At 35.8% G+C, this 16245-nt stretch overlaps 1 protein-coding gene across 1 annotated transcript in view; it reads right to left on the reverse strand.

Annotated features, from left to right (window-relative positions):
- Window positions 1–2833: 2833 nt before the first annotated feature.
- Window positions 2834–16245, reverse strand: part of CDH7 (cadherin 7) — a 123938-nt gene continuing 110526 nt past the window's right edge. The window contains exon 12 of the mRNA XM_044774845.2: window positions 2834–5561. Within this exon, the coding sequence (XP_044630780.1) occupies window positions 5068–5561 (494 nt within the window). The 3' untranslated portion in view covers window positions 2834–5067. The remainder of the gene's footprint in view (window positions 5562–16245) is intronic.

A 16245-nucleotide genomic window follows, 5' to 3' on the forward strand; every position in this document is an offset into this window, starting at 1 on the left:
ACAAATTATCTGTGTTTACCATATAACAACAAATATAAATATAATCAACTTATTACATAATTTCCATAATTTTCCATAATAAAATGTTACATTTTTACAGTGTTTTACAGTTTACACAGCACTTTCACTTAATCATCTCACAAGCCTCTGAAACAGACAGGATAGTAATTAACTCAATTTTAATCATTTAGACATGAAGGTTCAGAGAATTTGCATGGCATCCAGGGCACAGCAAAGGGTGCTGGAACTGGCTTCTGACCCAGATTTTATAACCACAGACTAGCGGTACTTCCTAGTACACCACACTGATGCTCAAACGGCCAGAACCCAGCGACATTCCATAATAAATAATTCACACCCCATGTTCTGTGTTAACAATAAGATCGCATCTACACAATAAAATGAAACAATTTTCCAGAGAGTTCAGCTAAATGCTCTGCCCTTAACATCAAAATCTTTCTCCTAATTTAAGTTAGATTCTTAAAGCAAATACAATATTGCTCCCTTCAGTTAGTATGTGATTTTCTAGTCTTACTGCCTAACAGACTAACAGATATTTGCCAAATGGCAGTTTGTTAATGACAAACTGGCATTAACAAGGTAATATTAGACTATTTTCTTAAGGTCGCTTCAGATGTACTTCCCAATGCCCCCCAAACTCACACACACTCACACACACACATACTCACACACAATGTCCTTTTCAGTAAAACTCTGAGCCAGCACAAGTTAGGATAACAATAAAAAAGTGTCAGAATGTCACACACACTTGCTATCTTGTTTTTGTTTGAAAAATTACCCCTGAAATTAATCTTTACAATGTCTGACAATTTACAGCCTCAGGTAACTCCCATTTTTCTTAATCCCACTCCTCTGAAACAATTTCAATTACACTCAAAATGTAAGTGCTCTTACTCCTTTCTTTCTCTTTTGATTATGATGATGATTAGACAGCTAATATTACTGTATTAGTTTTCCTTGCCAAATTTTCATACACCATCGTATATACACACAATATACATTATTAATAATTTAAAAAGAACTGACTATATATTTAAGATCAAATAAACAACACAGAGGAACAGAAAATGAATTTCCTTATCTATTGTCATATACATCGCATTGCCTCCAGCCATCTGTGACCAGAAAGTTAGGCTTAAGCTGAAGCTTTCTTTTAATCAATTTTAATTAGATCAACTGTAAATAAACCTTTAAATAGTGATTTAAAAACAATTAAGGTAATGAAAACAGTTTGTAAGTTAATAGATGTCAAATTAAAATTGAAAATTTGGAGATTAATGTTTATAGCTAGTGCTTAAAAACTTAAAATATTTAAACGAAATTGTTTTTGCCTCTTGCACTACCTTTAACTTTAAGCTTCTTTAGCTTTTATGTTTGAATATAATGCTAACAGTCGTCTATTTATTTGCACATAAGTTTGTTTGGGTAGGTGGGCCATACCACAACTATCTCTCAAACCTTGTATGACTACACCATTTACATCAGAATAAGTGCTGAGGCCTGCTATCGTCCAGTGTAGTAAACATAATAGTGCTTGAAGTTAAAATAATTTAAAAGATTCTCAGAGGGCAGAGTGAAAAGGCAGTGAAAACATTCCTGCATCCTGCCTGTGTCTAGCAGGTCTCTAACTAAAGACAGTCAGCCTCAGCTGAGCTTCATTTCAAGGGAAAAAGTTGACCTTTTTCCTAAGTAATCGCTTGTAGAAAGATCTACTCATTGCCTGCACATAGCTACTCTTGTTGTCTCGTTCCTGATTTTGGTCTGCGGCTGACTTTAAGATGTTGCTTTACCATAAAGATTGATTTGTGAATCCAGAATGATAATTTAGGCTTGATCTGTGCAAGTCACTTTCTTGATAAAATTTAGTTTTCATATTCTTTATCTAGTAAAATTACGCAATGATAATTCAGAATAGAGGTTTGGGCATAATTCCTTGACATGGTCAATAACAAGTAAAATGCAAATAATTAAATTCTTCAAAACTTGCATTACTTTGCGCATTTTGAGTTTCTAATGGTGCTCCCATATGGATAAATGGGAAACATTTAAACTTACTGGCTTCCTAAACTATTGTCTGCCCTTGAAATTATTAAGCCATTGTTTCCCATAATGAAGTGGATCCTCTAATTTTCTACTTTAGCTCCAAGGATTTGATACTAGGAAATCACTACCACGTGCATCCATATTTAGTAGTAGGATAGAGCATAAATTCCTTCCACGTCGTTATTTGATATTCTAGTCATTCATACTATATTTACAATCATGAGGTTTCCTTTTATAAAGTAATTTAAGTAGTGGAGTGTTGGCATTTAACTGGTTCTGTAGAAAAAACAACAAAACGGTAGTGTTTGCTGATTTCCAAGGTGGTCTAAATATTACCACCATGCTGACCTACGAAAATATCACTAGAAGTGAATTTGGGAAGAGATGTGCATAACTGGTTCTTGGGAGTTGGTTCTAGCTGGTTCCAGTGCACCACTGAATTTTAGTGACTGAATAATAATTTTTTAAATGTGTTTGGAGAATCTCCTAACCAGCTTTAACATTGATTTTGTCAGTTGTTCTGGTTTAAAACAGCTTCTCTCTCAAGTGTTATGTCAGATATTCATATATAGCATCAGATTTCAGAGGAAAACAAAAAACTAACAAATTCACCACTATTACAACTGAGCTTGGCTAGAGTACTTCATATAAATCCATCTTAATATAAGGGATATTCTTCCAGCCATATCAAGCATTTTTTAAAAATACCATTGAATCAAGTTCAATACTCTATTGATATAATCTTCCATACATAAAATAGCAATTGGGTATATGAAAGAATTTCATATCTTTATTTAAATTTGAGCCTTTCTTTTACCAACTTATTACTAGCAAATATGAGAAAAAAATTTAAAAAAACAAGAAAATAAATATATATACTTTTAAAGGAGAGAAAGTACGGTGAGTGATAATGATGTTCTTTTTCTAAAATACATTCATTCAAACCTCCTTTAGTGATATGTGCAACAATCAGCAGTTTTGACATCACAATCTGAATGTACTAAACTATTTTATCTTCTTGCAGACAACAGCGAGAGTATTGCAAAACTGTTTTCTCAGCATCCTGCTGGTTTAACACCTATATAATTCCTGCACCACACTCTGATTTTATTGACTTAGGTAAGCGTACTATGGTTTTGGTTTTTATTTATTTGAAAAACTTACTAACATGTGTGACTAAAAGTCATGAACAGCATCTTTTCCTCTGTTACAAAGTTGTTTTTTCATCATATGTATATTAATACAGCAAGAAGCATATCTAGCTAGACATGAAACAGTGCCTACAAAACTTTATTCAAATCAAAGGACTGTTTGCAGATAATTGGATTGACTGAATTATTTATTTTGATGAAGCTGAAGGCCACTTTCACATACTTCATTTCTAAAGGTGGGCTGCAATTTTACAGAATCCTACGTAGTTTCTCCTCATGTAATCAAAATATTGAAATTCTGGTTCTAGTGTTTGTCTTTCAGAAAGAAGCACTTTTAGAACATAATTTCCTATCCAGTGTCCACTATCGGTAGATTTCTTAGGAATCCAACAATAAATTCTTTTTTAAAGAAAAGAAAGAAAAAACTCCATTCTTACTGAATATACACACATTCAACTAGTAGTAATCTAGGAAAAGATGATAAAGTGGCAATATCATTTTAGTCATAAAATTCTTCTTCTAAGAAGCCCGTCTCAAATTTAAACACACATGATCATTTGAAATTGTTCTCCTCACTTTGGCACATCTAAACCAGTAGAGAAATTATACATTGCTTGGTTAATTCTTGAGGAACACATTTGCATCAGAATTTAAAGATGGGTTTTCAAATTTATAACATTACATTGTTTAAGATATATATTTAAAAAAATCAGTCTTTTACTCAATATGTATACAGCAAAAGAGTTTGGAGTCTGGAGCATCTACACCGTTGAAAAATAAATCTTGCTTCAAAGAAATTCTCAATTCTCTCTGAAATCTTTCTAAAATACAAATATTTTATTCCAATGTTTTGCACATTCTAACGGCTCACACAACTTATGCATCCTTGTAGCTCTGCTCCTGTCTGAGATGTGAACTGCAACAGGGCTCAATTGCAGCACCATTTTTTTCTCCATTTCCATGCTTCATTTCTTTTGTGTAGCTCAGACTGAAGAAAAATCAGCATGTTCTGACGAGCTTATACTATGAGGCAGTAAGATGGACCTGAATTTAGTGGAGATTGGAGCTCCAAAATAACGATAACACCATGTGTCAAATAAAAAAGAAAAGATATTCTCCTGTACAAATCAGAAGAGATAATAAAAGTCAACGAATAGACAGCAACTTTTTTTCATACCTACACAAGCATCTCAAAACGATTGCAAACTTTAAGAATGATTTACCTTTTTCTTATTTGGAACACTTCATAATTTATTTCCCTAACAACGGTTTATGTTGCCTTAAACCAAATTTTATTGGCTTGCATTGGGGAGGATTTCTAAGAATTTATATATTACTAAATAAAATATAATTTGCTAACCAACAGCAATAAAAGTCTGCTGGAGTCTATAATCTAGCAAGCTAAAAGCATCGCTGTAAATTAAATTTGTCCCAAGTTTTGATATGCAGGAAGTTCCAGAACTTTTCAATGGCACATGGTGTTCTATTCCTCTCATTGGCAGTACCATGAAGGCATGTACAGGGCATCCTTGGTTCGCTGATAACACAGGGCACTACTTAACTCATAGAGGTTAGGTGCCTTTGCAGGTATCTGAGAGTTGCTATCTATTCACAAACCACTGAGCATTTCTTTTTATCAAAAAGCCTTCAAATGCTCAGAGTCTGTGGTCAGTGCAGTCCCTTGGATAAGTCTAATGAAGATCTGCTTCACCAAGGCAGAAACCTAAACAGGTAAAAATGGAGACATATTTACAACTATTTCCTCTAGCAAGTGGAGTTCTTATTTTCTGTATGTAGTGGTGTTTTTTGCTTTTACTTTTCCTTCAGTACATTTCAAATTAAGGTTCCAGGGCTATGAGTACAAACTCTCCTGGCCAGTTCCATACATGTCTGCAAGTCGTTTAAAACGAGGTCCCCAGTCACTTAGGTAGTCATAATTCTGATCAGAGTTTGAGCTGATGGAATCTAAGGAGCTGAGTGATTCAGCTACTGAGCCGTTCCCTTCAAATGCGTATGTCTGCAAGGAATCATAAGGCGGGGCGCAGGGATCAACATCAGCTTCTTTCAGTCTTTCCCAAATAAATTCCCGAAAAATGACATTATCGGGGATGCTTTTAAAAGTCGGTCGACTCAAGAACTGAATTTCTGGAGTCACATCCCTCCGAGTCTTGGTATCTCTGATGACGTTGAGGTTTCTCAGTGCGGCCATGTCAAAAGCTTCTGTGTCTTCCTCTCCCCCGCCTTCATCATCATATCGAACAATATTTTCTCGGATATCTCTCTCTTCGTCAAAAATGAGGGGCTCTTTTTTCCGTCTTCTCATGGTGACAATCAGGAGGATCAACACTGAAACAAGGAAAGAGCAAAGAGAAAGTTTCAGTAAACTCACCGACTGCCCCTCATCATAGTATAATGAAGCCTAAGATGTTGACTCAGATTTTCTGACCTTTAAAGGGAAATGAATTGGCCTACATGGGAATTCACAGCAGTAGATGTGCTAAAATGCCTTTAAAATAGAACACTTTTATACATCAAGAAACCCTTCTCCACACCTGTTCAGAATTCATGTCTCTCTCTTTAATGTAACCTCCAAAGTATTTGATAGAGCAAATTGAAGGGCCAGTCAGGATAAATACAGTCATTTCAAAGCCATGAAACATGATGGGGTTTTTTTGAACTCCTTAATTGCTGGAAAGGCAAAGTGACAATCATAAATGTTTTGGGTTTAATTTAACAACTGCAATTTCAGAAGGAAATGGATTATAGCATTTGATCAGGTTCTTTGAAGAAATGCCTAGAACTTGTCTATGAAACTCAGCTGTTAAATAAAATCTAGCATGTCAGACTATACACAAAGATTAAAAGCTTCTCTATAATAAACCGAATTCCACTTTCAGTATCAAATGCTGAACTTGGTCTTTATGCATTGTACTGAGAGAGAGAGAGAATGCAGGTTGTGAGGTTTTCGGCATTAGCTAAAGACAAATTTAAGAAATCCATCCTTCCTTTAACATTAGGCATTTTTCTTCCTATATCAAAATTAATAATTAAATAACAAAGCACATGATCACACTGGAAAGCAAAGGAGAACAAGTACACTGACTGTTCTTTGAGTTTAAACTGAGTACAATCTTTGTATTTTTAAAAGTATACACTAACAAGCAGTTTGCTCTGGCTATGAATGACTGAATGACAGCTGAATTGGGAACACATTAGATTTCATGGCCCCTTGAATTAACTCAAAATAAAGTAGAAAAGGTATTCTTGAATTCTGGAGTTCAAAAATACATAAATTACTGAATTAACTTTAATTATCTATCTACAAATATCTTTTTAACAATTTTTATCGCATCAGCCAAATTTTTTTCTGGAAGGTCTAAAAGGCCCAAAGGGTCTGTTATTCTCAGTATACTTTTTTTTAAAGAAGTTTGAAATATTTATATTTAAAATAGCTTGTAAACTTTTACTTTGACATTAAGAATACATTTAAAAATAAAAATATAAAAACGGTGAAGGACACCAATGTAGCTCAGAGTAATTAGATGCAATGACTAGGGGTGAGGCATATTCCATCCTCCACCTTGATCTGCTTTACAAAAACCCAAAAATCTAAGTACATATTTAATTTTAAATAAAATGATTTTATTATCTTCAATGAAAATTATGTGCTTTCTTAAACGTTTGTCTATCTGCTTTTCAATCATCAACGGGAATGTGACTGATGAAGAAAGTTTCATTGGAGATCTTTGGGAATAGCTGTGAAACTAATTGTTTATTATGACGTTTTCCTTTCCCCCCCCTTTTCCCATTTGACCTTTGCCTACTGCTCACCCATAACTTTACTGACAGTCTACAATTTAGAAACTGAGATACATTTTTTAGCTTGTTTGGCCATGTTCCTATGGCACATACACACCTATTGTCTTTTTTGCTCTTATTTACTCCCTTTGAATGTACTCAACTGGCTTCATCAAAATAACAGACATGTAGTTCAAAAGCTAGTGCTTGTATATCATTCATCTCTCAGTCTGTTCCCATAAATAGTCTGGTATTCACTGTCCTTCCCTGCTAAGTGGATGCCCACTTAACTCTTGTCCCTTCTTGTCTTCTAAGAATTAGCATTTCTCCAAATCCAAAGCCTTTTGTTTTTCAAGGTCCACGCCGTTATGTTGCAATAGAAACACATTAACAAATGATTAACACGCTTCTGTTGTAACATGCTGGCATGGACCTTGAAAACTTATACATAACTTTGGTGTTAGAAGGCCTTGGATAAATGTCCACCCTTTCTACATATTAGCTGTGTGATCTTCGGCAAGTAACTTTAACTGAACCTAGCTATATATGACAATTATAGCCAACTTCAATGTTCATGGGGTGGATTAAAGAGAGACAGAGAGACTGCGTAATAATGTAAGGAGAGTTAGCAGAATGCTAAGAGCTTATTGGTGTTTAACAGAGACGTTTTCATTGTTATCCTCCAGCCTACCAGGAATGTTAATTCAAAATTCCACGAACACAGCAAGTGAAGATGTGTTTAGGCAACAAGCCAAGGAAAAGGTACCAAATATTTGGCAAGGCAAGTGCACTAAGGATTAAATGGGAGAAGGAAAAGGCAGTAGGCTGAGAAAGGAAGGTCTGCATACAGGACATATCATTTGACCCTCACAGCAATCCTGTGGGGGAAGTATTTTCCTATCGGATGGTTTTCTTAGACACGTGAAACAACCTGTCTATGGTCAATGTAATAAAACATGATAACCATGGGTGAGACACACTCCACTTTCACCTGCTTTCAAAGCCTTTGCATTTTCTATCACACTGTGAGCTTAGTGCTCCCATAGAAGGTAACTGAGATACAAGCCTAGAGCTCAAGTGACAACTGTTTGCTCAAAGAAAGACACAGTACATTTTAAGACATATGAATGAAGAAAATTGTTTTAGATTGTACATAACTTTGGTTTCTGAAACTTTTTACATTGTCCCCCCAAAATAAAAATAATGGCAATGGAAAGAAAGGAGGGCCACATAAGAATTCTTACTGAGAAGTCAGAGTAAGAGAGAAAATGGAGAGATGAATATCAGAGAGAATTGTGACAGGTGGACAGGTGGAGGTTACACATATTGGAGTGCAAAATTGAGGTACAGCAAAAGGACGTAAGAAATGAATGGGAAGAGGGGTGAATGTGGTTACAAAGAGGGTAAGAATTACGTAATAATTAGATGCTCGTTTAATTTAAATCAATGTCTAAGTAGGCAAAACATTTCAAAATTCTCAATTCTCTTTTTTTCATATAATGATAATGAATCTTGTCATATATATATAAACAATTCTCTTTTTTCATATAATGATAATGAATCTTGTCATATATATATAAACAATTCTCTTTTTTTTTGTGAGGAAGATTGGCACTGAGCTCACATCTGTTGCCAATCTTCCTCTTTTTGCCTAGGGAATATTGTCACTGAGCTAACATCGGTGCCAGTCTTCCCCTATTTTGTATGTAGGGCACTGCTACATCATAGCTTGATGAGCGCTGTGTACGTACCTACCCGGGATCCGAAATCACGAACCCCGAGCTGCTGAAGCAGAGCGCATGAACTTAACCACTGTGCCACCGGGTTGAGCCTAAACAATTAATCATTTTTTATATTCTATTGTAAATATATGTTCACATTACCAATAAACTTGCCTTTTGATGCTAAAGGATAGTAGCGTTCAGCAAAAGTGAAAAACGAGAGCACCCATGGGTGTGTTGGCCCATAGGTATAATACTCATTAAGGATATTAATATTTTATGGAGTCTGTGTTATTTCCCAATCTTGCCTAAAGCTGAAAAAAGTGTGAAGTGTTTTAGAAGATTAGATAATTTAACATTTCAATGACTTGGGAAAATATTAATTTCTAACTTCTTGAGCACATATAAAAAATAAATTTTAACCTTTACATAGTACAAGTATTAACTGCTCTTCAGGGACTAAAAAGATAATCCCTGTATTTTTTCTGCCTAAGTAAGCACAAGATTTTAGACTTTAAGAGGTTTTATCGTATGTCTTTTCTGTCATATGGATTGGACTACTGAGTGGAGACAGAAGAAAAGATTTAGGTTTAGTTGAAGTCTAGACATGGTACTTACAGTATGCTCGCTGTTCATGAATTTATATATCCATTTAACAATACGTGTTAACCATTTATGCATTAGGTATCATGCTATAATGTTGGACATAGAAGTAGATATAATACATTTCCTTGTGGAGCTTATAATTAAACGGTGCAGACAGACAGTAATCAAATAATAAGAACTAAATGGAAAAGTAGAACTGTGATAATTATTCTAAAAGAGGGAAACATGATCTTTTAAGGACATGTATCAGGGGAAAAACATCCCAATGAAGATGATTTAACTGAGGGTAACTGAAGGCTGAGGGCTGGATGGAGGTGGAGAGGTGATACGGAGAATATTCTTGGCACAATCAGTGAGTAAAGATTTGAAGCCAGTGTGGTTCAAGAGCAAAGAAACAGAGGTGGGAGATAAGGTTGGAGACACAGGCTCCCTGCAGGCCCAAGAACTAGTGTGTTTTAAGTACCACATAGTATGATCAGATTTGTTTTTCAAAAAACAAAATCATTCTGGGGAATGGCCTGTGGCCATGTGGTTAAAGTTTCACGCGTTCTGCTTCAGCAGCCTGGGTTCACGAGTTTGGATCTGGGCATGGACCTATTCCACTCATCAGCCATGCTGTGGAGGCATCCCACACACAAAATAGAGGAAGACTGGTGCAGATTTCAGTTCAGGGCTAATCTTCCTTAGGTAAAAAGAAAGGAAGATTGCCAACAGATGTCAGCTCAGGGTGAATCTTCCTCACCAAAAAATAAATCATTCTGATTGGACTAAGGATAGGAAGAGGGGAAGAGTAGATGTGAGAAAAGAAGTCAGAATGGTATTGCAGCAGTAAAACTATAATGTTGATCTTAATTTCTGGTTTTAGAGTTCAGTTTCATAATGTTCAATTCAACATTTTCTGAGTATCCCAGTATGTAGGAAATAGTGCTGGGTGCTGGCAAAATCACAACAAGAGAGGATCTCTACATCCAAGCAGCTTAAACTTTGAAGGCCATGTATACACAAGTAAATATAATACAAATTGCAATGCAAGTCACTGAAAGAAGGTACAGACACCCATAGGTATGAAGAAGCATGCAGATCGGAACCCCTCATTCTCCCAAAACCGAGAGAAAGGAAGGGAAGATGGAGAAAATCAAGGAAGTGTAAAACACACACCATACTATAAACGAGTGGGCCCCTTTATTCTCAACTTCACTGTGGTCATGACCTATCCAGATATTCAAACTGGAACATGGTTTTTACTGAATCACCTTGAATGTATTTCAGTCCTACTTTCCTAGCCACCTTCCTAGAGGTTAGACCTAGCATTATTGGTCCCTATGATTAAGAAGCCCTTCTCTCCAATAAACTTCTATCATCAAGTATCTTATCTTTTTAAAAATGGCGGACACTTTAAAAGTTATCTGGATTTGCCCTAAAAGCACTTATAGTGTAGCTCTCAGCTGTTCTTGAATTCAACACCTCATTGGCACCCCAAATCTCTTGCACTGGATTTTCTACGCTTGCAAATGTCAGAATTCTGAATATGCAGTTTTGGCACCCAAAACTTGGCAGAATTTAGTGGATGTGGTACAAAATGGTACCACTGCTGGAGAAGGCTACTTATATTAAAGAGCAACTATTTCCTTTAATACATTTAATTATTTTTAACATATTCTAAATTTTGAGTCTGGAGTTCATTTGAAACCACTCAGTCATGTAAACTACCATCAAGCCAGCCTAAAAACTCCTTTAAAGGTTTTTATTTTACATCAAGTTGCAAGCCTTTATATTTATACCTGTTAAATATCACTTTTTTTTTCTTTTGAGGAAGATTAGCCCTGAGCTAACATCTGCTGCCAATCCTCCTCTTTTTTTTGCTGAAGAAGACTGGTCCTGAGCTAACATCAGTGCCCATCTTCCTCTATTTTATATGTGGGACACCTGCCACATTGTGGTTTGACAAGCAGTGCCATGTCTGCACCTGGGATGCAAACTGGAGAACCCCGGGCCGCTGAAGCAGAACATGCACACTTAACCGCTGCACCACCGGGCCAGCCCCTAAATATCACTTTCTTAAGTTTAACCCATTGTTTAGAGACTATCACCAAAAGGTTAAAGCCTGAGTTTTATTTAATTCAACAATATTTTTACTGAGAGCTGATTCACTAAAACTGTAATCCCTCTAAGGGTAGTGATTTTATTCCTCGCAGATGTATCTTAAGCACAGAGAAGGACACTTGATAGTAAGTATACACTCAATAAATATTTGTTGAGTAAATTAAGAAAGAATGGACAAAGTACTGTGACTGAAGATATGCAGATAGCTCTTGCCATTAAGAAGTTCAATATTTTGTGTAAGAAAAAATCAATTAACTATTATATAGTGCAATAAATTATATAGCAATGTAAAATATGCTAGGAAAATGTGTATGGGAAGGCATGTTCTTGCCAGGATACTCAGGGAAAGTCTTGCAGAAGAGATGACATTGAGGTAAGATTTGAAGGATGAGCCAGCCTTCACCAAGAAACACTATTTTCTCTATGGTCGCTATAAACAATCAGAATTCCTCATTGGTCATAAAAGTGTTGTCTAAATCTTCACTATCCAACATGGTAGCCACTAGCCACATGAGGCTACTGAACATTTGAAATGTGGCTATCCCAATGTGAAATGTGAATTGAGATGTATTCTAAGCATGACATATACATGTGATATTGAAGACAATCTTTTTAAGTAGAATATAGTAATAATTTTTATTGATTACATGTTAAAATTATAATAGTTTGTTTATACTACATAAAATATATTATCATTTGTTTCACTTGTTTCTTTTTTTTGCTAATGAGGCTACTTGAAAATTTAAAATTACATATGTGGTTCACACTTATGAATCACAATTTATTTCTTTTGGATAGCTGATCTAAACAAAAGATTCAGAAATACTTGAAAAACCTTAATTGCCTATGGTCTTAAGATATACTATTCTTATAGTAGGTTTCATTGCTGAATGACATATTGAACAATGAGATAGCTATTATACTACAATTATTACTGTATCTATCAGGTGTAACTGAAAAATGACCTATTCTAAATGAAAAATCTGCTAGCACAGTATGTATACAAGTTCACATTATAAACAATTGTCCACATCAATGTGTAAGTAGAATTTAGCCTTTCAAACACTTTCTCTTTTTTAACTTTTCACTGTGATCCTGTTCCCCGTCACTTTCTTGTTCTTTGATCCTGTTGATTTGCATAACTATTATTAAAAATTTGTTATATTTTCTCTGTCTGGCACTAAGTTTCTCTAATTTTCTTTTAATTTTAAATTGAATTTGAATTTTGGTGGCTTCAGATCAGAAACAACATGACAGAGAAACATCCTAACTCCTTTCCGCGTCAGTTTCTAACTCCTGCCGCTTTCTCCACACCTACTGCTCCACCAGAGCGCCGTACTCTCATCCAGAAACAGAGAGGTCAGGAAGTGAGAATTTTACAAGCAATAATTTCTCTTTAACTACACTCACTTCTTTGGCTTTTCTTTTCTGTAAAAGCAGCCTATTCCATATTTCCACATTCTTATATCCTGATTGCTCCTAAACCAGAGAAATTTGGGTTTTTCTAAGGTTACCAATGATCTTGACATTTGCCAAATCCAATGGGTGCTTTTCAGCCCTTTGTTTACATGGCATATCTGCCATATTTGACAGAGAACTTCAACCAGGAAATACAACACAGATAAGTTTCAGTGAAGTAATTCAACAGAATATTATGGAGCTTCTTGTGGACACTTAAAGTTCTACTCTCTCCTCTAAAACCAGGGTTTGTTTGGCAGCTGCTCTTCTCTAAGCAGTACTTATGGTAAATCTTCCTCAAGTTCTGTACTTGGTTTCTTTCCTTTTCATACAATGCTTTTCCTACGTGAACTCAATGAAACTCAAGAACTCAACTACCTCCTATATATGGTGACTGCTGAGGACTGACATCAAATCTCCCATCTATCTCTCTGGATAACCAGACTATATTTATCAATGACTACTCACAGTTTTTTTTTTTTTTTTTTTTTTTTTTTTAAGGATTGGCACCTGGGCTAACAACTGTTGCCAATCTTTTTTTTTTTTCCTGCTTTTTTTTATTTCCCAAACCGCTCCCCCCCACCCCACCGATACATAGTTGTACATCTTAGTTGCAGGTCCTTTTAGTTGTGGGATGTGGGACGCTGCCTCAATGCGGCCTGACGAGCAGTGCCATGTCCGCGCCCAGGATCCGAACCCTGGGCGGCCGCAGCGGAGCACGCGAACTTAACCACTCGGCCACGGAGCCGACCCCCACTACTCATAGTTTTTATTGATAATAAAAATGTATGGACTTCTCAGAATATAGTAAATGTACAATAAACGGTAATTATTATCATTTTTATTATTTGGTACTACCACTTTTTTTACTACGACTTTTTGGTCTATTGTCTCTCACTCATATAACATTCAAAGTTTCCAGACTTAGACCACAAACTCCCAGATCACCTTTTCCTCCAACTTATTCACTTCCTCCTTGTCTTCACCTCCTGCTCATCCCAATACCTCTATCAACCAATTCTTTTATACTGTAATCCCTGGAATGTGCCTCAAATCCCTTCCATAGATCCACCTCTCCTGCCTATTTAAGATCCGAAAACTTACTCTAAACCCTTGTTTCTTTATTTACTGGATATGTGGACTTAGGCAAGATATCTTACCTCCCCCTGCCTCATTTCCTTCTCTCCAAAATGGAGATAATAATAGTACTTACCTCAAAGGAACCACCTCATAGTTATTTTATGAAGATTAAGTGAGTTTATATTTGTAAAGTGCTTAAATGGTGCTACACATAGTAAGCACTATCTGGTTTTGTTAAATAATGTCACATATTGCAAACTTCTATAATAATGTCTTATACAATTCAGTTCCTGTTGCTTTGGCTCTTGCTAAAGTAAGAGCCATATAACAGGTGCACAGAAAGAAAGAAATTTTACCATTCATACACGTGTGATTTTGATAACTCTCTGTTAGTTCTGTTAATTTATTTGATATGTACTTTATTTTTTGGATGATAGAATAATGAATAACAGAGATACTGAACCTCTTGTTGAAAGGCTTAAAATACACGACAAAGGTAGTAAAATAAACAGTGGACTATGATAAGTACTATTCACAGATTCATCCAAAAATATTTTCCCTCCTGTGCGCCCTATACTAGGTCCTCAGAATATACTGGTTTAAAAAAGAAAGACATTAAATCATTACTCTCAAGACGCTTTTATATTTGAGCAAGGTAAACAAATATATGTTTACAAATTGTGATAAGCACTATAAAGGAAATAATCAGTGGGTGAGGACATTGCCTCTGAGAAGGTAACACTGAAGTTGGGGCCCAAAGGACAGTATAAGCCCAACAGGTGAAAGGATGCAGGAAGAATGTTCTAGAAACAGAGTGTCATGTTGGAAACTCATAGAAAGAAAGGCCATGTGGCTCTTCCTAGTGGGTTAATGAAGGATCAGACAGCCTGATACCTTTGAGAGGTGAGCAGGCATCAAAACATGCCTCCCTTTGCGGGCTATGAGAAACATTTGGATTTTATGTAAGCACATTTGATGCTTCTGAACTATTTCTAGCAAAGAAATAAAATAATTTATGTTTTAAAAAGTGAAATGATGGGAAAAATACAGGATACTAGTACAGTCTGGTTGTGATCACAGACGGATGTCATTAGAAGTGGCAGCTAAGCTAAGATTTAAAGGATGAGAGAAGTCAACTTATCATTTTGTCTGGATCTATGTGCCATAGAATCAGAGAGATATGCAGATCCCCAGTAACAGGTCAAAATTTGAACTTGCACTTATAAACCCACTCAATTATTTATAGTAACAAAGGATAAATAAAGATTTGTAATTAATAAAATCCAAGTGTGTGATTGAGATAAATTAGATAACTATAGCATTTTAACAGAAATTTAAAGTGAATTTTAACAAATAAAGTATTCTTGACATCTCTACTATAATATTTTTTTCTATCTTTAGACAGATTCTAAAACTCATTATACACTGATATTTTTTCTAGAGCCCTCATATAGCTCCAGGGCTCTTAACCTGAAAATATAATTTAAATGCTTTTAACCTCTGTCATATTCATTTTCCAGAAAAATTAAAGAGATTGGCTGGATCTCTGAAAAATATCCTAAAACTGTAGAATCTTAGGAAATGGGAAAATCAGGACCCAATGAAAATACTAATTATGGATAATGACAAAAGTAAAATCAAACGTTCTCTTCTACTAATGAGAACATTCAAACATTTATGGGTTCATTCAGCATGCATGTATCACATGCATTCTCTATGTCACATCAGCATTTATGAGGTGCTATGTACATAATGATAAAATACTGCTCAGTCCCTGCCTCCAAAAGCAGGAGTCTATTGAAGGAGATGGACAAGGAGATGAACTCATGAAATAAACAAGTCAGCCAGGAATGATGCTCAAGGCTGTTTTACACAAGGTGTTATGGGACCCATAGGAATAGCACCTAGCTTGGACACAGAGGAAAGGAAGTGAGTCTTGAATACAAAACAAAGACATCAATTGTGGATTCTGGGGAGAGGTACTCCAGTCAGAAGGAGCAACACATATGAGAGCAGGTAAGGCAGAGCAGGATGAGTCTAAGAGAGAGCAACTCATCAATTTGGCTGAAGTATGCTGTGAGTTGAGAGAGAGAAGGTGGAACTGGGAGGGAAAAGCTAGGTCAGAGAAACTCAGTGATGTTAGTCTGTAGACAATGCGGAGCCATGGAAATCTTATTTTAAGCTGGAGTGTGTCACAATCACATTTGCTTTTAAAAACCTTACATTGAGGGCTGGCCCAGTGGTGCAGTGGTTAAGTTCATATG

The sequence above is a fragment of the Equus asinus genome, chromosome 7, assembly GCF_041296235.1.
Source record: "Equus asinus isolate D_3611 breed Donkey chromosome 7, EquAss-T2T_v2, whole genome shotgun sequence".
NCBI lineage: Eukaryota > Metazoa > Chordata > Mammalia > Perissodactyla > Equidae > Equus > Equus asinus.